This window comes from Dermacentor variabilis, chromosome 8 (assembly GCF_050947875.1).
Source record: "Dermacentor variabilis isolate Ectoservices chromosome 8, ASM5094787v1, whole genome shotgun sequence".
In the NCBI taxonomy this organism is placed as follows: domain Eukaryota; kingdom Metazoa; phylum Arthropoda; class Arachnida; order Ixodida; family Ixodidae; genus Dermacentor; species Dermacentor variabilis.
This window is the reverse complement of record NC_134575.1, coordinates 148,031,756-148,056,432: the sequence shown is the minus strand read 5'-3', so window position 1 is coordinate 148,056,432 and position 24,677 is coordinate 148,031,756. Positions and strand designations below refer to the sequence as shown.

Here is a 24,677-nt window from a genome sequence, read left to right as displayed (position 1 = left end):
GCAAATGAATGCTCATGACAGGGAAGCACCAGTAACAAAACTGCACTGATGCAAAAGATTTCAGCCAGCTATAAGCAATGTTTGTTTGCTGGCGGTTCAATTCCACCAGTTGTTTCACTGATTTCCTATAACACTACACACAAACCTTAAATAACTCTTCCCTGTTTGATCCAAGGCCTCACATGAATCTTATCACAAACAGCATTTCTAAAGGTGCTCCAAACAGCATTTTAGATTTCATTTTTTTTACACAGTTGATTCCAATAGCACAAGATATTTTGTCTAAGACCCTGCACTGGCCAATGGATAGGCCAGCCCAGCCTCCTGCCGAGAAGTACCAGTTCGTTTCAATTACAATTACCAAAATAAAAGTCCTTCACTATACATGAGCAAACCAGTGCTTGCCAATTTATTTGAGCAGAGACAGAGCATAAACTGGGCATTGGACCAGCCAGGTGATGGCACTAGGAAACAAATGGGTGCAAGATTCAATGCGAGCCAGGACAATGTAATAATTCTATTCCAAATGTTTTACTTTTCGTGTTTCGTCAGTGGTATGAACATTCTGCCCATGTTTTCACCAGGATCAGCCAGTCCTGAGTGGCGGACGATAAAGGAATGAAATAAAGCAAAAAAATGCTCGCATTACACTGGCCCTGCTTTCTCGTATGGCACCAAGAACACAAGCTACCCTGCCAGAACAAGAAAGCAAGCGACACTTCCGGCGATATAATTCCACACAAAGCACAGGTTGTTGGCCAAAGAGCATGCCTTTACAATAAACTGAAAAAGAAATGATTGAAAAAGCTGTTTTTGTTCTTACGACAGTGTAACGTAAGTAGACATGTCAGGTCTTTGACATGCAGGCACAGCATGCATCAACATAAATGCAAAGCATAATAAGTAGTGCTAATCTCTTCTTGGTCAGAGTATCTGTACAAACCATCATACGTTTCAGGTAGGCTTAAGAAAGAAGTTGAAACCTTATAGTTTACTCATTACCATCACTACTGATGGAAAAGAAAATTTGAGCAGGTGCAGTAAAGATTAGGACAGTTGCTTCTTGCAGATAATAGAAAAAAATGCCAACGAATAAACTTCTGAATGAAAACTACAGCACCTAAAGGCAATGCTAAAGTTGAGCTTCATACACGTTGATACAGTGTGTGCAAGGATGAGAACATTTCTAAAAAGATTCCATAAAGATATCTGTAATCTGCATGTGTGAGAAAGCCTTACTTTTTATTTGTGTTTTCAATTATATTTATACGGGGTGTGTTTTCTAGACCATGCAGAATCTTTAAGTATCGCTTGTGCCAGGTAATGTGATTTTAATCCTTGAGCAGAATTACTCAAAGTGGCAGACGTTACTTGTACAGAAATCAAACTGCACATTCGACTAATTGAAAAAAATTCACTAAAACTGTTTGATGAATTACTTTACAGCACGTACTGCAACGTACTTATTGAGGCTGGTGAGTTTGCAATGCATGCCCACTTAGAACGAATTAAGGATTGCACGGTTTTCGAGATGTGTACCACAATACACGTACTAGAAATGCACTAATGTTGCACTTACTTTTCTTTAAAGTAACAAACCGCCACTTTATGCATTAAAGCGCAAAAGTAACTGGACCACCCATGTATTTCATCACACACTTTAGAAGGAATATTTTGAAATTAGTGTCATCCTCAAGATTAATTCCAAGTGAATATGCCTTGCAAACTTACCAGCTGCAATTCATGAACTGCAATATGTGCTGCACAGTAACTAATTAAAAAGTCAATTTGTGAATATTTGTGATTTAGTCAATTATGCATTTCAATTTATCGTAGAAGTAATATCGGCCTCTTTGAGTAATCCATCTCAATGACTAGAATTACGCTATCTGCCACCTGCAATTTTTATAAATTATGTATGGTCTAAAAAAACACCAGGTATTTTCAGCATTCACTTGTTAGCAGAAGATTAGGGCCTTCAAGAACTAACAGTACATAGAAAGTGTAAAAACAAATGAAAAATAAAAACATTTATTAGGGTATCCAATGCGCTTCGAAAAGTGAAGCTGCCCAAACTAATATTTAACTACGCTCAACCACAAACATTTCCTGGTCTTAAAGCAAGAAAATCAGACCACATGATGTTAAGCACAGTAACCAGCATGTGCTTCTTCATCCAATCACAAATTGTTCCCAAGAACTGCTTTCAACAGTTTGCAGCAGAATGATCAGATGACGCAGATGTTATGTATGTACAACTATATTCACAAGCACAAATGCAGTCACAACAGCATCCACATTGCAAGAACCCAAACAGTTAACTTAGCCATGCAAAATAATTTCCTCATACTCTGGAAACCAAGCCTGTGAATACATATTACAATGGCCAATACAACCATGATGTGAAGTTATGCAACAATATTTAGCATTGTAAATTGATATTATTTAGGAATTTAGCTCCTACTGTGTACCTAAAAGCCACAGCAGCCAAGAGGTAAGAAATACTCTAACAATTTCATTCTGAAGATGCAGCCACTTAAACCAAAAGCAACACATAAAACATGGTGAGAATCACGCATTTTTCTGATATGGTAGGAAATGTTTGGTGATCATAGGCTTATAAAGTGTACGCGGAAGTTTGTGTTTGTGTTGAAGGTGCCAATTTTGATGACTATATAAACTGTTTCTGAGAAAATACCATTTATGTAGTGTACGACCATCTTATATTAGCTATTAATGAATATTGCACAATTTTGCACCAGTTCACGTTGTGTGAACACTCTTGACAGCGCACATCCAGTGCAGAATATATGTGACCAAACGATGATGAGCTTCATATAACACTGACTTTTCGCTATAGGTAGATATCTAATGGGCCTAAACACAGCAGTAAAACTAAACTCAATCTTCGGAGGTTGAAGCACTTCAACCAACCACAACCCTTTTCCGTCAAACAGAAGTGCTTGGACACAACACATGTGATACCGTTCACCCATCATCTGCCCAGCAGCGCGCTGGCAACATGGCAACACTGGATAACAGGCGAGCACTCGGGGTCAAACAGTGACGCCATGCGCACATCTACACCCACACAACATTTCAAGTGACAGACATGCTCTATACACAGGCACACACATTCAACAGGATAGGCTGATTCACCTCACACAAGTAGCAGTCTGTTTTCTGCACTTGGTGTGTCTTTCATGACTGTCCCTATGCACATATTCACAAGGCTGTCAGCTCAGGAATCTGGATGCTCGAAGGTTGACTGGCAGATCAAACAGGAGAGAGCTTGGAGACAGTCTTAGATGCCCTGTTCATGCAGTCTCCATAAGGAGTAGCCAGGAGTCTGCAGAAAGTCATGGCATATCTGCAAAAAACAAACAAAAGAAACATATGTTAGACAGCAGTTGCAGCAGTAATGCTTTCCACTTACTGTAGTAAGCAGAATGGTGAATTAAAGAGCTAAATTGCATTTTATTTATTTATTTATTTTATTTCATATGCATTTTTAATTTTATTCCAAAGGTTGTGCTTGGACACAAAATATTTTCTGCCACTGGAGTGCAACCAGAATATGTGTTTCACAACTCATTTTTCTCGTCCCAAGCCACATTGTTTGAAAAGGCTTTTTTAATGAAAATGTTCTTCATGCAAATGGCAAGTTTTCCAGGAACTACTCAGGTGCTGAAAAACCATTGCAAAAGAATATCTCATTAAAAAAAATTGAAAAGGAACCTCTGAACTTCTAATGATACAATAAATGTTTTTTAACTTGCTGACAGTACAGAGGTAAAAAGAAAACTGACATTTGGGGGCACGTTTTCACATACTATTATTTCACCTTTGAAAAATTGCTGCCTACCATTGTTTAACACTGCAGGTGCGCAGTTGTGGCTCATAGCCTGGTTATGCACAAAGTTATGGGAGCATATCACTATCTTAAGAACTCATACGATTGGGTCCGATCTTCAATTGCACAGTCTACTGAGACTGAACTTTTAAAAGGCATGTGAATCATATTGCTGTCTGCATTTCTGCCATTTTCTCTCAATTTCTTTTGCAGAAGTTTGACTTGGCTAAAGATATTTTGTAACCGTTTGTGCGCTTCATAACCAAATCTTCCAGTTATAAGTAAGCCTTGTTGTCCATCGTCGTGTGTTCTTACCCGGGGACCTAACATACTATGTTGAAAAGAAAGAGACACTTTATGACTCGAAGTGGCACTGTGCATTTGTAGGTGTCAGTCACAAACCAAAGAAACATTAGTGTTTCACTTACTGCCCTGGTTAGGCAATGCCAATCATTTTTGACGGAGACTATCACACATGAAAGTTTAGCACTTGACATGGCAAGAGGTAGTTTCACATTTGACACACGAGCTGAGTTGCTGAGTTGATACATTTAGTTGGAGCGGCTATGCAGAGACTATGAGTGTCCTGGCAGTAAAAGCAATACCTTCATCACTGCTGGAAAATATTCAGGAAGCACTGCTGAAGAGTCCTCGCAGTGCTCCTCAGAAATGAGAGCTTGCAAAGGTATTGGAACCCTTCACTGAGGTGCTTATGGAAAAATTGGGGCGAACAGCCATGCTGCGCCGTTGCATTTATACAAGAAACACTGAACCTTGGAGAAGCAACCTGAGACTACTGAGTGCCCACAAGCAAGTGCTCATGAATTCGGCACTTCTGAGAATGATGAACATAGTTGCTGTCTGCCCACTGCAATGTGCATGGGCCTCATCAATCCTGCTGGCACCAGAGGGCTGTACAGCCTAACTGTGTGGGAATTGCCGTCATCTTAATAAAGTCGAAGTGAGACATCAACCCTCTTTCTGCAGCTGCGTCAGTCATATTTCTTGGAAATGCACATGTACTCAGTATGCTTCACCATTGTGTGTTTCTGTGAATAAAAATGGGCCCAGTAGGCATTCCTAAATGTGTTCTTACAAGCTCTGAAGGGGAAAATTGGCATCCACGTGAATTGTAGCACGAAGCTAGAAAAGAAACCCACACAGGTTTCTCAGAAAGAATGCTTTGCAGTTAAGGAAAAATTCATCCTGGTCCGGGATTTGAACGCGGTAACAACCCCTTTCTGGGGCAATTTCTGGAGCTAACCAGGGATCAGCAGATCACAGAATGAGGGCGAATGGACATCTCGAAGCATTGCGACACAGAATATGGCAAATCAGTTCTACGGAATCCTGCAAGGTTTCCGCCACCTTGCAGGCTTCCACAGAATTGATTTACCTTATTCAGTGTCCCAGTGCCTCGAGTTGTCGATTACTTTGCCCTCGCTCTGCAATCGACAAGCTTCCTGGTTAGCTCAGATATTGGGATGACCGTCCGGAAAGGCGTTGGTCCCGGGTTCGAGTCTCAAACCAGGACGAATTCTTCTTGAATTGGGAGGATTTCTAGCTGAGAAATTAGTATGAGTTTCCTTTGTAGCTTCATGCTACAATTTGGGTGGATGCCAATTTTTCCCTTTTGTGTACTTAGCTCCACCTAGCGGACTTCTGCAGAACTGATTTGCCATATCTGGAGCTTTGAAGGTTTGTATATATGTCCCCATGCATCATATTTGGTCTGGAGAACTTTCCGTTTTAGCAATTAATAGATATTATGCTAGACTATGTCCAATATAGCATACACGAAAGATGTTATCTTCTTGCATCCTTTTGAGGAACATCATGTGCACTTTATAAAAGACCTAGCAACTGAGTTGATTCGCTTGGCTTTGCAGTTGATAAATGACATCTCTCAGTGCGAGGCTTGAAGCTGAACATCCAATTCCACAACATGTTATGAGTCTGCAGCATTTTCTAAGCATAATGCTTTTTGTCCTGAACTTATTCCACAGGGCACGGAGCTAAGGTGCACATCTTACAGCTACTTTACAGCTTCCAAATTTGAACAGACCATTCAAAATGCAAAAAGACCAAGTTATTACCGTCTAGACACACTTCTTGCATAGACACTATTCTTGCAGTTCTTGCAAGCTCAAATGGAGCAAAGTGTGGCCTGACTGCATGGTTAATTAGGAGACCGTGAGAGGAACCGTGTGGCTCAAATGGAGCAAAATGGAGCAAAGTGTGGCCTGACTGCATGGCTAATTAGGAGACCGTGAGAGGAACCGTGTGGGACCACCGCGTCGGTGATGCGTGGGCACGATTCACAGAAGCCACCGTCGACAGACCAGACAATGTTCACTCTCATCTTTCGCTGTGCTCGTTCGCTCGGTTAATGCTGATGCTTGCCGCAGGAACGGGCGCCTAAGACCTGCGCTCAAAAACATTTATCGGCTGATTTGATGACGCTGCTGGGTGTGGAATGTTCTTGCAGTAAGAGTCATGAGAAGATATGCCAGGCAGCTGCTTGACCGGGGATAAGGCACAATGTGCTAAATATGGTGGGAGCTGTCTGTGAAGGCGAGTACCCCTTGGCATAGCCTGCAAAAAGTCAGTTGATGGCAAATAGTGGCCGGTGATGTAAGGGGCCTGCATCCCTGAAGCCTACGAGGGAACCGCTACTTATTGGTCAAAACACCACCTCGCAAAGTGGCATAAGCTATTGCTGCTGCACATTCTGAACACATAGAAAATTGCAAGTATATAATGTTGGTATTCACACAGTTCAGCATTCCTGCATAGCTAATTGCATGTGATTGCACGTTTCACCAGCAAGCTGTTAGCAAGGAAGCTTGCGTGGCACTGGAGCGATGCATAAAAAAACGGTGACTTACAATTCCCCAGCAGCCAACACAAATAGGTAAATAATAATTTGAAAAATTTGATGATTCCAGATAAAGAGACACACGAATACTGTGATGCAAATTTGCCCAAGATGGTGCGCACAATGAAAACGACAGTTAAATGTTACACTGGCTTTGCTTCAGCAATGCTTAACTTTTGGGCAAAAGTCGTCTTTTCAGTGAATCACTTCTTCCCAAGATGGTTCATCTCGTAACGCACCTAGCTTTGCATACACACTTTTTCTGCACCTTCAAAATGGTTGACGGGTGGAATGAGGATGCCCATACATCGCTTGTACAGCGCAGGCTGAGCAGTACAACAGGTCTAGGTGCGTTGGATAATTTTTTTCTTCACAATCTGCTTCTACCCTGCATGCATCTCATCAAGGATGTGTCAGGGAGATCTTCCAACTCACTAGCCCCTAAGTGGATGGAAAGTGTACAATGACGGAGAAACTGTTTCTGTTTATGTTACAAGCTGTGGCACTGCAGCAGAGCTGAAGATGCGGGTCCAATACAGATTGAAAACTTCAAAGCTTATTATTCTCCTTATTTGTTTCATGGTGCATACAAACTGTTTCGGACACAGTGCCCAGGCTGTGCACAACAATCCTTGAGATCACCCACAAAGCAAAGGTAGTGGTACACTGATGTGTGGCTATTTTTCATCAACTGCCTGTTCCTGCCTTGACCTTTTGGCTGAACTTTCACAATTTGGCAGGTCTTTGACACAATTTACTTGCAGCAATGGAGGAAAGAGTGGGGTACCTCTATGACCTTACTGCAGGAACTACCACTTGTGGGGGCACTTGAATGTGGCTCAAGCAGCGACGCATGCTTTCAGGGTGCCCAGCTTGTTAGAGCTGGCATGGCTTCAATGTAAGAGATAGGTGCCAAACTCAACGACCCATTCTAAGAGCTCTGGTTCATTCTTGGGACTACAGCGGAGTCCATCAACTCATATCTCCACATACCAAATTCGCGGGGTGATTGTCAGCCACTTTGCTGCTTGGATCACATCTCTTGCATTGCACTTTTGTATCACCAAACACATTTAGTGATACATATATGCATATACTGTAGATTTGTATGTAGCTTGACATGTGAAAAAGCTGTGCTAAAAACGAGTAAATGGTTATTACTGTCCCACATGTAGCCTGCCCTGCTTCGAGTGGGTATGGTATAAATAACTTTATTGAGGTCCTGAGGGATCAGTCTGGGACTGATGCGGGCCGCTCCCTCATCGGTACAGAGAGGCCGAGCTCCTCTGCTGTCACACGGGCCCTCTGGACAGCCCTGAGTTGGTCCGCCAGCACTTCACTGTGCAGCATCCGCTGCCACCACTGTTCACCTCGAGAACCATCACCGGCCAACGACAAGTAGCGCCAAAGCATGTGTTCTAAATCGAGCAAACCCCCACACTTACTGCAATAGAGTGAAACCCCGCAGTCCGGATTAATTTTGTTCATGATGACCGGGTTAGGGTACATACGTGTCTTCAGAAGCCTTAATGTAACCACCTGTGGCCTATTTAATTTAGAATGTGGCAGGGGGAATGCCCTGCACCCTAGGTAATAGTGCTTAGTGATTTCGTTGTAGCGGGTGACACATATCTTTTTTTACTTAGGAAATTCAGAATAGCTGATGTGCCAATTGTTACAAAAAGTCAATGAAACAATGCAGCGTAGCTGAGCTTAGCAAACACTTCCAACTATAAGCACTTTTTAGTCCCCCCCCCCCTACTTAAGCTCCAAACATAGCACTCCAAGAAAGCGTTGTTTAATATGTTTAATGGCAACCTGCTGTTCATGATTTGGGAATGCCTGCCAAACGCACCCCAGCCCATTCTTATTCTTCTGATTATTTCCGTCTCATGATCCGGATCCGCCGTCACTACCTGCCCTAAGTAGATGTATTCCCTTACGACTTCCAGTACCTCGCTGCCTATTGTAAATTGCTGTTCTCTCCCGAGACTGTTAAGCATTACTTTAGTTTTCTGCAGATTCATTTTTAGACCCACTCTTCAGCTTTGCCTCTCCAGGTCAGTGAGCATGCATTGCAATTGGTCCCCTGAGTTACTAAGCAAGGCAATATCATCAGCGAATCGCAAGTTACTAAGGTATTCTCCATTAACTTTTATCCCCAATTCTTCCCAATCCAGGTCTCTGAATACCTCCTGTAAACACGCTGTGAATAGCATTGGAGATATCGTATCTCCCTGCCTTACGCCTTTCTTTATTGGGATTTTGTTGCTTGCTTTATGGAGGACTACGGTGGCTGTGGAGCCGCTACAGATATCTTCCAGTATTTTTACATATGGCTCATCTACACCCTGATTCCGTAATGCCTCCATGACTGCTGAGGTTTCGACTGAATCAAACGCTTTCTCGTAATCAATGAAAGCTATATATAAGGGTTGGTTATATTCTGCACATTTCTCTATCACTTGATTGATAGTGTGAATATGGTCGATTGTTGAGTAGCCTTTACGGAATCCTGCCTGGTCCTTTGGTTGACAGAAGTCTAAGGTGTTGCTGATTCTATTTGCAATTACCTTAGTAAATACTTTGTAGGCAACGGACAGTAAGCTGATCGGTCTATAATTTTTCAAGTCTTTTGCATCCCCTTTCTTATGGATTAGGATTATGTTAGCGTTCTTCCAAGATTCCGGTACGCTCGCGGTCATGAGGCATTGCGTATACAGGGTGGCCAGTTTCTCTAGAACAATCTGTCCACCATCCTTCAACAAATCTGCTGTTACCTGATCCTCCCCAGCTCTCTTCCCCCTTTGCATATCTCCTAAGGCTTTCTTTACTTCTTCCGCCGTTACCTTCGGGATTTCGAATTCCTCTAGACTATTTTCTCTTCCATTGTCGTCGTGGATGCCACTGGTACTGTATAAATCTCTATAGAACTCCTCAGCCACTTGAACTATCTCATCCATATTAGTAATGATATTGCCGGCTTTGTCTCTTAACGCATACATCTGATTCTTGCCAATTCCTAGTTTCTTCTTCACTGTTTTTAGGCTTCCTCCGTTCCTGAGAGCATGTTCGATTCTATCCATATTATACTTCCTTATGTCAGCTGTCTTACGCTTGTTGATTAACTTCGAAAGTTCTGCAAGTTGTATTCTAGCTGTAGGGTTAGTTGCTTTCATACATTGGCGTTTCTTGATCAGATCTTTCGTCTCCTGCGATAGTTTGCTGGTATCCTGCCTAACGGAGTTACCACCGACTTCCATTGCACACTCCTTAATGATGCCCACAAGATTGTCGTTTATTGCTTCAACACTAAGGTCCTCTTCCTGAGTTAAAGCTGAATACCTGTTCTGTAGCTTGATCTGGAATTCCTCTATTTTCCCTCTTACCGCTAACTCATTGATCGGCTTCTTATGTACCAGTATCTTCCGTTCCCTCCTCAGGTCTAGGCTAATTCGAGTTCTTACCATCCTGTGGTCACTGCAGCGCACCTTGCCGAGCATGTCCACATCTTGCATGATGCCAGGGTTAGCGCAGAGTATGAAGTCTATTTCATTTCTAGTCTCGCCGTTCGGGCTCCTCCACGTCCACTTTCGGCTATCCCGCTTGCGGAAGAAGGTATTCATTATCCTCATATTATTCTGTTCCGCAAACTCTACTAATAACTCTCCCCTGCTATTCCTAGTGCCTATGCCATATTCACCCACTGCCTTGTCTCCAGCCTGCTTCTTGCCTACCTTGGCATTAAAGTCGCCCATCAGTATAGTGTATTTAGTTTTCACTCTGCCCATCGCCGATTCCACGTCTTCATAGAAGCTTTCGACTTCCTGGTCATCATGACTGGATGTAGGGGCGTAGACCTGTACAATCTTCATTTTGTACCTCTTATTAAGTTTCACAACAAGACCTGCCACCCTCTCGTTAATGCTATAGAATTCCTGTATGTTACCAGCTATATTCTTATTAACCAGGAATCCGACTCCTAGTTCTCTTCTCTCCGCTAAGCCCCGGTAGCACAGGACGTGCCCGCTATTTAGCACTGTATATGCTTCTTTTGGCCTCCGAACTTCACTGCGCCCTATTATATCCCATTTACTGCCCTCTAATTCCTCCAATAGCACTGCTAGACTCGCCTCACTAGATAACGTTATAGCGTTAAGCGTTGCCAGGTTCATATTCCAATGGCGGCCTGTCCGGAGCCAGTGATTCTTAGCACCCTCTGCTGCGTCGCAAGTCTGACCGCCGCCGTGGTCAGTTGCTTCGCAGCTGCTGGGGACTGAGGGCCGGGGTTTGATTGTTGTGTTCATAGGAGGTTGTGGCCAAGTACTGCACCAGGGTGGCCAATCCTGCTCTGGTGAGGGAGTGCGTTACCGGTTCTGGTCACCGGGATCAGGCCACACTCCAGGCCTGTTTGTGCAATTTTATCAACACGCGGGTTTTTTTTTTTTAAATCCGGTGGAAAATTGCCGGCACCGGGATTCGAACCACGGACCTCTTGCACGCGAGGCGGGTGTTCTACCTCTCCGCCACCGCTGCCACCGTTGCCGCATGGTTTGTGTCTAGGAAAAGGTTTTCAGGGGAACCTATTTGACCAGGGCTATTTTAAGCGCAATGAGGACCAGACACAAGAACACACACAGGACACACGGCACCATGTGTGTCTTCTTGTGTCTGGTCTTATTTGCAGTAAAGAAAAACTCAGATAAAGATAGTGTACTAACAAGCCTGCATTGTTACTCTGGTCAGACCTATTTGAAATCACACGACAGGGTTGTCTCGTGCAGTTGCTGAATCCGTGTGCGCTCTCATAATGTGAAACTATAGAACTCAACGGTGTAGCGGATGCACGCAATCTATGGGTGTACGCACTGAAGCTCGGCCGCAAAGCGGCGCTGCGGTGCCTCGGCGCAGGTTGCCACATTTGTGGTTGCACCTCAGCAGACGGCAGCATGTTCTGCCCGGTGTTGCTGTGCAAAGGCATCTTGTTTTATAGTGTGTGGTTCCGCTTCGACAAGAAAACTACTGTTAAATATTTTACTGAATATGCTGTGTGAACGTGCAATGTAGTGAGCTTGGTGGTGTAGGTGTGAGCGTCGCCTAAATATGTCAATCAATGTCCGAGTATGTGCTCGTGGGTCCAGACGCATTAGCAGTGCATGGCATGGTTCACGCGCTTTTTCTAGCAGGTGCCAAGAAACAAGCAGAAATATGTCAGTATTCGATGTCAGAATTCTAGGGCAAGATTCTATGACATGCTTATGTAACCGAATGTGTGAACAGGCATCTGCGTTTACAAGCGTACAGTTTATTTAACTCCGTCGGACTTCAGCAACAGCCCGCATTCCTGCTGCAACTCCTTCCTAAATGTACAAAGGCACCCTTTACAGTGGAAGATCAACAGCTTATCACCACAGTGTTCCACAGGCTGGTGTAAAAGCATAACCACATGTTAGTGATTTCACCAGTGTTCATGGTGATGCAAAGACCTGGAAATGCGACAATGAAGCTTGGTATCTGGCTTATTGCTACTCGTTGCCCTGTCGATCAGTGGATTCGAGACGACTGTAAAATGTTGCTGGTAAAATGGTGTGCTAGCTAATATGACTAACTTTTTTGCATTTTCGAACGACGATGACGTCGTCACAAAAGAGTTTCACCTTCTGTGATAAGAGATGTGATCGAACTCTCGAAGTTCCGCACTTGAATGGTTGTGATTGTAATGTCTTGAATAGACTGCAGCTCAGCGTTGCGCTCCGTTGACGTTTCACACCCAGCGAACTATGTTGATTTCACATTCTCCAGGCCATGTCCCACATGCAAGCTTCACACGGTCAACTCGATTTCTAAACGACCACAACAACGCGCAAATGTACCGTTCATTTATATGGCTCGGTGGCGAAGCGAGGGCTACTTACCAGTGATGGCACAAGCTTTGCGTTCTCGTGGTTGTGTACTTAGTTGGGTGCATGGGTTTGAGTTGTGATTGCAATGCTTTGAGTAGACTGCAGCTCAGCGTCGCACTCCGTTGACGTTTCACACCCAGCGAATTACATTGATTTCACATATTTAAAAGACCATGTCCCAGATGCAAGCTTCACACGGTCAACTTGATTTCAAAACAACTACAATGACGCACGAATGTACCGTTCGTTTATATGGCTCGGTGGTGAAGCGAGGGCTACTTACCACTGATGGCACAAGCTTTGCGTTCTTGTGGCTGCGTACTTAGTAGGGTGCACGGGTTTGAGAACGCGGCGAAGCTAGAACGCATTTTTCCTCCACTGTAAAAGCTACCCTCACGCATTTAGGAAGATGATGATGTAGGCATTCATATGGGCTGTTGCTGAAGCCCGGCGGAGCTCAATGCAAGCGCACAGTACCTGCACAGCCGCAATCGCAGACGCTTGTTTGCATATTCGGCTCCGTAAGCATGTCATAGGAATATGCCCTTGAATGCTGACATTGTTGTGCTTGTTTCTTCAACTGTGATAAGAAGTGTGTGAACTACACCATCCACTGCTAATGCACCTGGACCCAGGAGCGCATACTCGGAGATTTACTGACACATTTAGGCGAAGCTCACACCCACACCTGTACCAAGCTCACTATATCGCACGTTCACACAGCACATCCAGTGAAACATTTATTACTAGTTTTGTTGTTGAAGCGGAACCACACGCGATAAGAGAAGATACTTTTGCAGAGCAACACTGGGAGAACACGTTGACATCTGCTGAGGTGCAACCACAAATGTGGCAACCTGCGCCGAGGCACCGCAGCGCCGCGGGCGAGCTTCAGTGCATACACCCTATACGACGTGGTGCCGATTTCGCAGAGCTAGTGTAGGCGGTGGCACAACTAAAACGACGCTCTTGCCCCGCGGCTACTCGCGACGGAGGGGGTGCGAGAGCACGCTCACCGGCATGCCGTCGTCTCGCGCCCGGCGCCGGCGCCGCCTGTCGTCCCGCGTCGCCGGTCGGTCGTCCTGGGCGACGTGTGGGCGCCGGCAGCCGCAGTGCCTGCCCGCGCAGGCGTACGACGTGGAAGCGTCGTCCGGCGGCGGCGAAGGGCGCCGCGTGGCCGCGTGTCAGACGTGCGCGAGAGTCACCTGCACCTCCGAGTGTCCCGAGGGCAGCACCAGCGTGCGCGCGTTGTGTCCCGACACTGACACGATCACGGTGTCCTGGTTGATGACTTGCGACGTGTCCGTGGTCTGCACGATGGTCACCGTGTTTACGTCGTGGTTCTTGCGCAGCAGGTGCGGGTCAGGCGCCCTGGACGAGCTGCCCGGTGGAGGGCTCGGCGTGTTCCGGTTGGATGACGACACGCTGCCGCCGCTAACCCTGCGAAGAAAGGGCGCGCGGCCACGTCAACGCCATACTCGGTCGTTTCACTACCATCACTATTATCGAACCTTAGCTTTACGATCACTTAACTATTCGAATGATTAAGTAAAGCTCGTGCTTGGGCTAGTTGGTTCATGCTTGAATTAATAAAGGCAAGGCGCAGAAGACCAGGAGTCAAGAGGAACACAAACGACAGGACCGGCGCCGGTCCTGTCGTTTGAATTCTTGACTCCTGGTCTTCTGCGCCTTGCCTTTGCTAATTCGCGTGATTAGTTGCGGTTCTTGTGTAGTTTGAGAGGGTGTAGTGTGAAGCAGTGTGAAGGGGGGGAGAGAACGTGACGAAGGAGTGCGAATAGCTGTGATAGCGGAGCAGGTCAGCCGGTGCGCGCATCATAGAGTTTCATACAATAATTGTTGTATGAAACTCTATGGCGCGCATAGAATAAAGTGCGCGCGGATGGATGGATGGATGGATGGCGGCTATACCCTTTGTAACGGGCGGCGGCTGGCGCCACCTAGCCTTTTGCTCCCCCTCCTATTTTATTTTTTTTCCTTTCTTTACATCTTCTTTTCCTTAAACTAGTTTTCACTCCCCTCCCCCCCACATTAACTGTATAAAAAAGTAGAGGAAACATTATCTCCCCGATTTATGGTACTATCTCTCCCTTGACTTCCTCCACCAATCCTCTAGCCTCCCCTTCGACGGAGCTGCCAGGTGTCTCGAAGAATCGTTCCCCAACATGTGCCCTACAGCAGACGGCAGCCTCTCTCCTCCAAGAGAGACTTGGGGACCACTTTCACATCTTCGTCGATGGATCCGTGATACCGGAGACTGGCTCATCCACAGCAGCCTGCGTTGCACCGGCCCTACGAAAGAGCAAGCTGTGCCGTCTCCCGGGGCACGCAAGTTCTACCGCAGCAGAGTTAGCAGGACTCCACCTTGCTGTGGACCTACTTGCAGAGGAGCTATCAGCAACCCCGGTAGCCATCTTCTGCGACTCCAAGGTGGCGATGTTCTGCCTGCAGAACCCTGACAGGGCTAGCCTTGGGGTAGCGCTGCTCTCTTCAAGACTGATGGTCCTTCAGGACGCAGGATGCTCAGTATCTCTGCATTGGCTACCGCCACACGTGGGGATCCCGGGCAATGAAGAGGCGGACACTCTGGCAAAAAGTGCCCACCACTCAAGCGTCCCCCTCAGCCCTGCTGTAACGGCCGCAACCTTCTCGAGGCACAGGCTGCGCCGGCGCATCATCGCCTGCCACCCGGACAAACGGGTATCCCTGGGCCGGCCTCCATGGCCTCTTCCACAGCACGGCCTCCTACGAAGGGATGCCTCGTTGCTGCTCCGACTGCGAGTAGGCTGCTACTAAACGGCAGCCCGCCGGCACCGCCTTGGGCAAGCCACCTCGCCAGCCTGTGCCTCCTGTGGTGAACCAGAAACTCTCGAGCACCTCCTGCTGGCCTGCCCTGCTCACCTGCAGCACCGCGGTCGACGTCTGCAAGAGTTCCACCGCCTGGGGCTCCCATGTTCACGACAGGAAGATATCCTCTTCCCCACTCGTAATCAGCTACCAGCCTTCCTAAGTGTCGTTGAGTACCTCGACTCATCCGAGGCTCTCGGCGAGACTATAGGACATTTCTACAAAAATCACCTCGGGCTTCCTGATCGGCCACTACTTCGCTTCCATCTCTACGTCCCTCTACCTTTCTCCCTCCTACCCTCTCTCTCTTTTAACCCCATCCCCTCCACCCTGCTGGCGCTGAGCCGTGCTCCCGCATGGGTTGCAGAAAATAGCGCTAGCCTTTTCTCCTTCCCCACAAGAAACACTTCTCTCTCTCTCTCTCTCTCATTACTGCAACTCTTTTCTCGTCTATTTGCCCTTGTTCCCCGGGAAAACCCAATGCCCCTTCCATATCTGCCAATGTTCCCTCTGCCAGAGTCGGGCGAAGGTCTGTGCATCTCAGCACTATATGCTCAGTGGTCTCCATTTCGGCTCCGCAAGCTGTGCACCAAAGGTCCACGTCTTCAAATTTAGCCCTGTATGTTTTCGATCTCAAAAACCCCCGTCCTAGCTTCGAATAATAGTGAGCTGCCCCGCGAGTTATCAAATAAGAGCTCTCTCTTAATCTGTGTGACCTATAATATATGTGACCTATACATAGATAGCGCTGGCTTTCGAGCATTCTTTCTTCCCACATTTTTCTTTCCGTCTCCTTCACCTCCTTTCCCACACTAGAACCACGTTGGACCTCCTCCCTTGGCTGTAGGTATCTATTCCTCAGCTTCCTCGTTCTGAGTGTCCACATTGTGTTCAACCTTTTCATGTACAGATATTTGTACACTTTTCCTGCCCACCCTTTTCCTCCAGTGCTGGGAGCCTCTGTTCATATTTTAGCTTACTGATTGCCTCTCTACCTTCGAATGACGTCCACCCCATGTCCCCCTGCACTCCCTCATTAGGGGTGCTCCCATGTGCTCCTAAGGCCAAGCTGCCTACACTTCTCTGTCTCGTTTCCATGGATGTCTGAACTTCCGATTTCATGCACAGTACTGAATTTCCGAATGTGAGGCCAGGTACCATAACCCCTTTCCATACGCACCTAAGCACCTCGTACCTATTATAGTTCCATAGTGCCTTGCGTTTCATTACAGCTGAGTTCCTTTTCACTTTTTCAATCATAATTTTTTCCTGTTCTTCCAAGTACTTTTTGCCTTCGTTTAGCCATATGCCCAAATACTTGTATTTTTCAACATGATCAATCTTAGTGCTTTGTATTTCCAATGGTTCCCCCCTTTCTTCATTGTATACTATTATCCCAGACTTCTCTCTACTGAATTGTAGTCCCAATTTTCCCCCCTCCTCTCCACATATGCTCATTAGTTCCTGTAGCCCTACTCGGGTGTCAGCAAGTAGTACAATATCATCTGCATACATCAGTCCGGCTAGTACTTGAGCTACCTTCTGCCCTTCCAGCATATAGCTTATGTCGGTTCCTATTGTGCTCTGTTCTAGTCTCTTTTCCAATTGGCTCATGTAAATCATAAAAAGCAGAGGCGACAATGGACAGCCCTGCCTGAGACCTCTTCTTATTTTAGCTGGCTTAGTAGTTTCCCACTCCCATGTTATCTCTACCTCATTATCTGTATAAACTTGTTGTAGGAACTCAATCATCTTTCTATCTAGACCATATTCCCTCAACTGGCTCCATAACTTTTCTCGGTTTACATTATCGTAGGCTCCTATATTGTCTAAAAAAGCTATCCATAGCAGTTTCTGCCTGGCTGTCGCTATCTCTATGCACTGTGTTATAACAAATAAATTATCATCTAGCCTTCTGTTCCTTCTAAATCCATTCTGCAGTTCTCTCAAGATCTCTTCACGTTCTGCCCATTCCTCCATTCTCTTTTTCACCATCTGCATTGCTACTCTGTATATGACTGATGTGACAGTTATTGGCCTGTAGGATTTAATGTTGTCCTTGCTTCCCTTACCTTTGTAAAATAATATCATTCTGCTTGATTTCCAGTCCTGTGGAACATCTCCCCCTACTACTATTTGTTCAATAAGTTGTCGTAATTTTAATTTACTTTTCTGGCCTAATATGCTTATCAATTTCATAGGTATGCCATCAGGTCCTGTCGCTGTTCCCACGGGGACCTTGTGTTCAATTCTGTCCCATTCCTTACTTGTCATCCTTCTGTACTCCTCCTCGAATTCTGTCCTGCTGTTGTCATTGTTCTCCATTTCGCTACCCACTGGCTTTGCAAATGCTGCCTCTATTGTTAACCTAATATATTCATGAGCTTCCTCTCCCTCTACCTTTGTTCCTTCTGGTGTGGAGTGAGTGCTGAACCACCTCTGTCTTCTTACTCTGTTGCCTTATGTGTTCCCAAAATTTCTTAGAGGCATTTCTGTCTTTTTTTCGTATCTCTAACATCCACTGTACCCCAACTTTTGCTATCTTGGCTTGAATTAATGCCAATGCTTCTCTTTTCATTGCAAGGTAATCCTCCTATTTTGTCTCCACCTCTTCTGGTGTGGCTCCCCTTTTTTTCGCTGCTCTGTGTTTTCTGCATGCATCTTTGCGTTGCTCTATGGCCTCCTTAACTTCTCCGTCACACCAGCTTTTTGGTTTATATTTTCCCTATATATTCACGCGGTTCACTGGCTAGACCAGTGTTGCCAGGTTGGACATGGCGGCGTAGCCCAAAGCTAGAGAAATTGTAGCCCGAATGTAGCCAGACACACACACACACACACACACACAAAGAGCAAAACAAATTTGTAGCCAAATATAGCCATTTTTATTTGTAGTTTGATTTGTATATGCATTTTCACATATGACTACGGTAATCCCTTTTTGCAGAACCCGTCGTAGCAAAATGTCCTTGACGCCGTGACGGTCGACACTTGACATCCACAACAGCGAGATCATGCTTGCACTAGAATACACTGTACTTGCACACATAACACTTCTTGCTTCGCCCGGAAACTCAAGTTCCAGCGAATCGCTGCAGAGGGCGAATCTACTGAAATGAATTTCGATTGTAAGCCTGAACAAAAAACTTGCAGGGCGCTTACGCTTAAAGGGACTGACAACTGGCCAGAAGGTGCTGCGAGACTTTGATGGAAATTGAATGACCATGATTTATAGCAATAGAATGTAGCACGATATTTGCGATTGAAGTAGGGTTTATAATTTTAAATTGGCAAAGAAAGTACCAAAAGTCAGTAAGTGGCGAGGCCTGTCAGGTAAATCTTGGTACTTCGGATGTAGTCAATGAGAGTGCAATGAGTGCGATGATGGGTACGTTAAGTCGGCTGTTATTGAGTACAACATATTTATTGCTTAAAATTGTCGCTGCTATATTATAAGACCCTTGCTCTTTATTCTATGCTTCGGAAATCAGACGCGCACGGATGGCTACGGCAACATGGTGAACTGCACATCACGTTTACACGTGATACCGTTTCGTTTTGACTATTTAAATACCAAAGCACTTGGACAGAAAACCACGAATACATGTAGCTATTATCGCAGAAATACTTTCACAACTTGGAAAACGTGAATCACGGGAACGTTGACTTGATAGACAAAATAACACTTTCTCGCAGTGCTCATGCCGGCGTCGCTATCACGCTCACCTATCACCGCTTTCAGCATGCTTCCAGTGAACGGCTACATCCTCACTGCAGATGGAAAAATTTTGATAAGGAATGTTCCACGGCATTTTCCGCTTTACCATTTCATGATTAGATACTCTGACCAGTAAGCTTTCCATTGCATTAAAAAAGTAAGTGCCATGAAAATTGATTCTGTCCCTTTAGCTTCGCCTTTAAGAGTGGTAAAAAATCCCTGACTGCTTTTCATGCTTTCCGACAACTGCAGCTTAGGTAACCGTAATGTTTACCTGCAAACGCAGGCGCCGAACGCTATGAGCAGAGGTCAGCTTGGTGGTGCTTTTTTTCCATTCTCCCCACACTGAGAGCTCACCTTTGAGCCTTTGCGAGTGCTTAGAAGATTGGCAGGCATGCACGTTGGCGGCACTGTAGCTTGTAAAACTCTTCCGAACCTTCTGAGCGGCGATCGTTCGTGCCCTCTGTCGGCCTTTGTATGTCATAGCTGATCCGCGCCGCGAATTCACATGGTAAGGAGGGCGCGGATTATTTAGGCTATTCAGGGCTTGCTGGAGGCCAGGATGTTGGCATTCCATCGTAAACGCGTGATTTACAATCATTCGCAACAGCAGCATGCGACACTCACTTGAAAAATGTTACGCACCTAATTGTAGGCAACGCGATACACTCGAAGTCGTCATGGCACAGCGTTGGCGCTCGTTCAGATACTTTTTTAAAAATAATTATCAAAACAGGGGAAGAAAAGCTGCTGTCACTGAATTTGTATAACTGCCCGCATAGAAATTCTATGCTGTACACGAAGTTACTCGGACCTAGAAAGCCAACACGAACGCCCAAAGCGCACTGCCTTGCTATACGTGCATTCACTCTGCGAAAGGTCGTCTCTGCTACGCTCGAGTGGTATAGGCGGCGCCACGGTCGAGGAGGGAGCGTGAAAGAGAGGAGAAACGAGGAGCAGTAAAGGCGGAGGAGGAGAGTGTCGCTACTTTACGAAGGGGGTTTAGCATTCTCTGCACGGGGATCTCAGCTATGTTCACACTCTTGCGTCATCGCGCGAGTCGCGCCGTATCAAGCCGCTCTCCTCCCTGTCAGTCAGGCGCTTAATTATACTTGCTTTGTCGCCTACGTAGTTTATGAAATGTCGAGAAAGATCGTACTTCTGCTGAGACCGATGAGAATTGTTTGTTTCTACATCGCGTAGCTCCTGCTGCTGTCATTTTGGGGCTAAGGGCACCTCAAGCTGCATTTATGCAGCTTTTACCTATGCCTCCTCCATTTATAATTAATGGAAACAAGTGAAAGAAAAGGAAAGGCCGCGTGCCGAACTCGCAACTCAACGGAATTCTAGCGAATCGTACAGAAGCTAACGCTGTTACTGACAATCGTTATCGGTGTTTTCTTATGGAATTTTATTAGAATTTTATCCCTGCTGAAACGAAGTGAAGTTACATGCCAGCGAACAAGTTATGTTTATTTTTTTACTTTCTGGTGTACCTTAACCTTTAGGTACTTTTATACAGTGAGCTGCTACATATTATTCGAGCAATAGTTCGTTGAATGCGTTCCTTTGCACCGCCCGTCTTCTGGCCATCTCTTACCAGTCAAATGGTGCCGAGAAATCATGACAATTTTCCATTACTTTCTCTCAGACATACCTACTCATCTCCTAAAACAGCTGTGCACATTTCAAGTGAGCCACTGTTAACCATAGCGCTAAAGACGTGGGATGAAAAGCACACAGGACAGCGCAGCGCACTGACTTTTAGACAGGTGTAGAAATTTGAGCTTTGTGAAGATCAGACGCTCTGCCTGTTTGGGTATTATTTTACATACGGCAGGCTGTTTATAGAAGCTTGTTCCGAGACTGCTATGCTTCCGCTTGCGCGAATGCGACGCGGCTGCGCCACCTCGGCAGCGGACGACGTCATGCAGCAAGCTACGTTTCTGCATGGGCATAGTCAGAAAAAGAAAGAAAGACAAAATTCCTGCGTGAGGTATGGCCAGCCGTGCGTGATACCAGACGGGGCCGCGCGCTAGGCTGCATTCAGCCCCAGATATGCGTCTCGCATTATGCGGTCGCCGATCGGCTCTACTTTGAAAGTTGAGGACGGTGCCGAGCGTCCACGAAACGGCGACGTCTCTGACGCGCAGTTACGAGTTAGCAAAAAAGATGCGGCCCTCGGCTTGTCGCAGCAGAGATGACTTCTCCAAACGAGGCACGAGAATTCTGCGGTGTCTCCGAAAGAGGCGCGCTCTCGCTGCCCGCTGAAGGGCTTGCAGGGCGAGGAGGAGGGAACGAGCGAGGCGCAAACAAGCCAGCGGACGGCTCTCCAGGCCGAAAGGGCACTCGCATGTGTTTGCTTGTACGCGCTGTTCGCAATGAACGCGATCGCATACACGGGCGTCAATCTTGTGTGCTCATTTAGGTATTCCAGGAGACTGCCAAAGGAAAAGAGACATCGGCATAAGGCACTTCCGTGAAAGCAAAACGGTCCACGTTATCGTAGCAGGAGGCTTCGTAAACACGCCAGCGAGGTGTAAAAACAAAAGAAATCACGGTAGCACGAACAATAACGGACTTGACACAGTGAATAGATTTTGCTTTATCTATTATGGGGGTTTAACGTCACGAAACTGCACAGCGGAGTGTGAGGGATGCCGTCGAGGAGGGTTCCAGATTGATTCTCAACCAGCGGCATTCTTGCAGCAAAGAGTCCACGCGACGCGATAGCGGTCGCGTCTCCCCGTTGTCGCCGGTGTGAGGGAACCGAAACTCGCGTGACACTTGCTCTAATAATTTAGGTTGATTTGTTTTGCTGTACAGAGCAGCATAAAACACTTCTGGGGACGCTTTCTGAAACGATATGCTTCGGCGATAATATCGCCTTGGCAACGCCTCCGCCATCGGCGTGCGCTGATTGGTTGGTTGAGCGTAATCGGACGAGCTGATAGGCTGGTAGAGCACTACGTCATCTGTTTTTGCTCAACCAGCCAATCAGCGCACGCCGATGGCGAAGGCGTTGCCAAGGCGATAGTATCGCCTAAGTGGATGGTCTTGCAGTCGGTGCTGCTTTTATTCTTGCACGCATCACAATTCCGTCGTCTGCTCGTACCGTGCAACAACCGTTAGCACGTCACTCATGTACACTTCCGGGCGACGAGCAACGAATTTTACATTTAGAGAATCGAGCGACAAGAACGAGCGATCTGTTAATTCCGCGACGGCTCGTTTCGTCGCTCGAAGCCGTCGCTCTCGCGCATAGAATCGCTCACATGGGATTTGGGCTTTAATGTGTATACCCAAGGCAGGGTACACACACGAGCGATTCTGTCTTTTTCTTTTTTTTTTCGTAAGCATCTGAACGCGGCCGGCAATCGAACCCGTGATTATGTTGCCTAATCTCCTACCTATGCTAAAAAAGAAAAAAAAAACACGATGAATTCCCATAAGCTAAGTTTCTAAACCCCTATTGTGAACATTGCTTTTCTACGCCTCCGTTATTTGTCGTTTCCCTACTTTTCTTTCACCAATCTTCCAATCGCCTCTTACTAATCTCTATTGCGGACATGTTTACTTTCCCCCTGCTTTCGCTGAACCCAAGGGCTTCAAAAAAGCCAGTCATTCCTAAATCGACCGCTGGGCATACATCTTCACATTCTAATAAAATACGCTCCATAGTTTCTCTACCTTTGTCGCAGCAAGCACACGCTTCTTCTTCCTTGTTGTATCTCGCTTTATAAGTGCGTGTTCTAAGGCATCCTGATCTCGCTTCGAAAAGCAATCAGCTTCCCTCTGAGTTATCATAAATTGCCTCTTTCCTAATATCGTTTCTACCTCTCAAAGGGACAGTAAAGGCAAATACTAAGTCGACGTGGACTGTTTACCTACCATTCGAGAAACCTCGCAACGCTTGTTTCGTGCCAAGAAAAGACTTAGTTTCCGAGAAAATTGCATCTCAAGGGTCCGTATACTTGTTTCGAAATTCAGATCTCCCGCCACTCCACCGGGAGTGATGACGTTGCATACGCCATCATCGCCCTTTGCTGCCATCCGTTAAAACGGCGCCCGACAGACGGCGGCACCGAGCCAAGATAGAGCGGTAGATTCGCCGCTGCAGCTGTTTTTTTTTTTTTTTTTTTTCAAGTAGCGTAGACCGTTCAGGCGTCCCGCAACATCACATGGAAGTTGAATTCTCTCCTACTTGCAGTTTATGCGAGTTTCACGAGCCAGCAAAACCAGCGCGGCACTGCGCGATCAGTAAAGTACCGAAAGCGAAAGCGTGGGCAGCGTAGAGTCGAGCGAAAACGAAACATTTCCACCGCCCGTGTCGTTGTCAAGGGTAATTTCAATTAGTTATTTTTTTTTCTCAAAATGAAATAGAACTGGATAAGTAGCATTTTATTTCGTCGTCTAATAAGATACAATGACGTTTTCTTTGCAACGAGTGGTTGAGTACTAGTGACAGAATTTAACTGAGGAGTGCTTGTCATCGGGCAAGTGCTTGAATGTCACAGGGGAGTCTCTAATCATGTCCTGCATTTACGTAAGTTTCTCGATTACTAAGGCCCTGTTCGCGATATCATTGACGCGTTAGAGATTTCCACTAATAGATCACTTTAGCTTGACTTAATATTTCCCTTTAGTGTCCCTTAAAGTAGTCACTCGTAGCAGGTTTCTTTTCCATTGCCGCCACCCATGAGGTTATCTCAACCTCTCGGACTTTCTGCTTGACGTTCTTTGTTGCCATGTTACCCACCCTACAGGCCGCATACTTCCTGGTAAGCTTCCTAGTTCTTTTCCTCCAATGTGAATGTTTTTTCATGTACAAATACCTCAACACTCTCCCAGCCCATTTACTTTCCATATTCCTCAGTCGCTCTTGTTGGTAGCGTATCGTACCCCTGCCGAGTTGTAGCGGCGCCTGCCTATCGAAGCTCGACCGACGTTACTTTTTGGGTAGCGTGGCGTTGTCGCCGGGCTGCAGGCATCCGGTAGACCATGGTGACCAAGCAAGGGCGAGACGATTTCTAGTGCGAAACTTGCACGGTTTGTTCAAAGGTAGATGAAAGATGATGAAAAGAGAATGAAGTGATCAAAAGTACATTTCGGAGCCCCTTAAATAGGCTCTCCACAATCGTGCGAGGGATCTTGCTTCCGTCGACGTCACGTGACCGGCAAAGAAAGCCAGCTGCAAGGAGGAGGCCGTCCCGCCTCCTGGAATTGCAGACGCTTGTCCGTCTCCCTTGCGCGTTGTTGGTTTTTCGAGGAACGGGTCCCTCTAAAGTCGCACACATACACACACACACACACATACAAAAGATGCCTGTACGCTGCGGGGCTTCCGCCAGACCGGCAGACACTCGAAATGGTCATGGCGAATTAGGAAGTCACGCTTCATTTCGATGAGGCCTGGTGGAAGAAGGTCGGGTGAGAGAAAGATCTTTCTGCACGAGGTGC

The 24,677-nt window shown here is 46.2% G+C and overlaps 1 protein-coding gene across 4 annotated transcripts in view; it reads right to left on the bottom strand.

Annotated features, from left to right (window-relative positions):
* Positions 1 to 386: 386 nt before the first annotated feature.
* The window catches only part of LOC142590660 (uncharacterized), a 300,067-nt gene continuing 275,776 nt past the window's right edge, over positions 387 to 24,677 (bottom strand). For 3 of the 4 annotated variants that reach the window (XM_075703045.1, XM_075703044.1, XM_075703042.1), the window contains 2 exons: positions 13,651 to 14,074; positions 387 to 3,370 (listed from right to left, as the gene is read on the bottom strand). In XM_075703045.1, coding sequence (XP_075559160.1) covers positions 13,819 to 14,074 — 256 coding nt within the window. In that variant the 3' untranslated portion in view covers positions 387 to 3,370; positions 13,651 to 13,818. The remainder of the gene's footprint in view (positions 3,371 to 13,650; positions 14,075 to 24,677) is intronic. The other variant, XM_075703043.1, reaches the window with a different exon arrangement.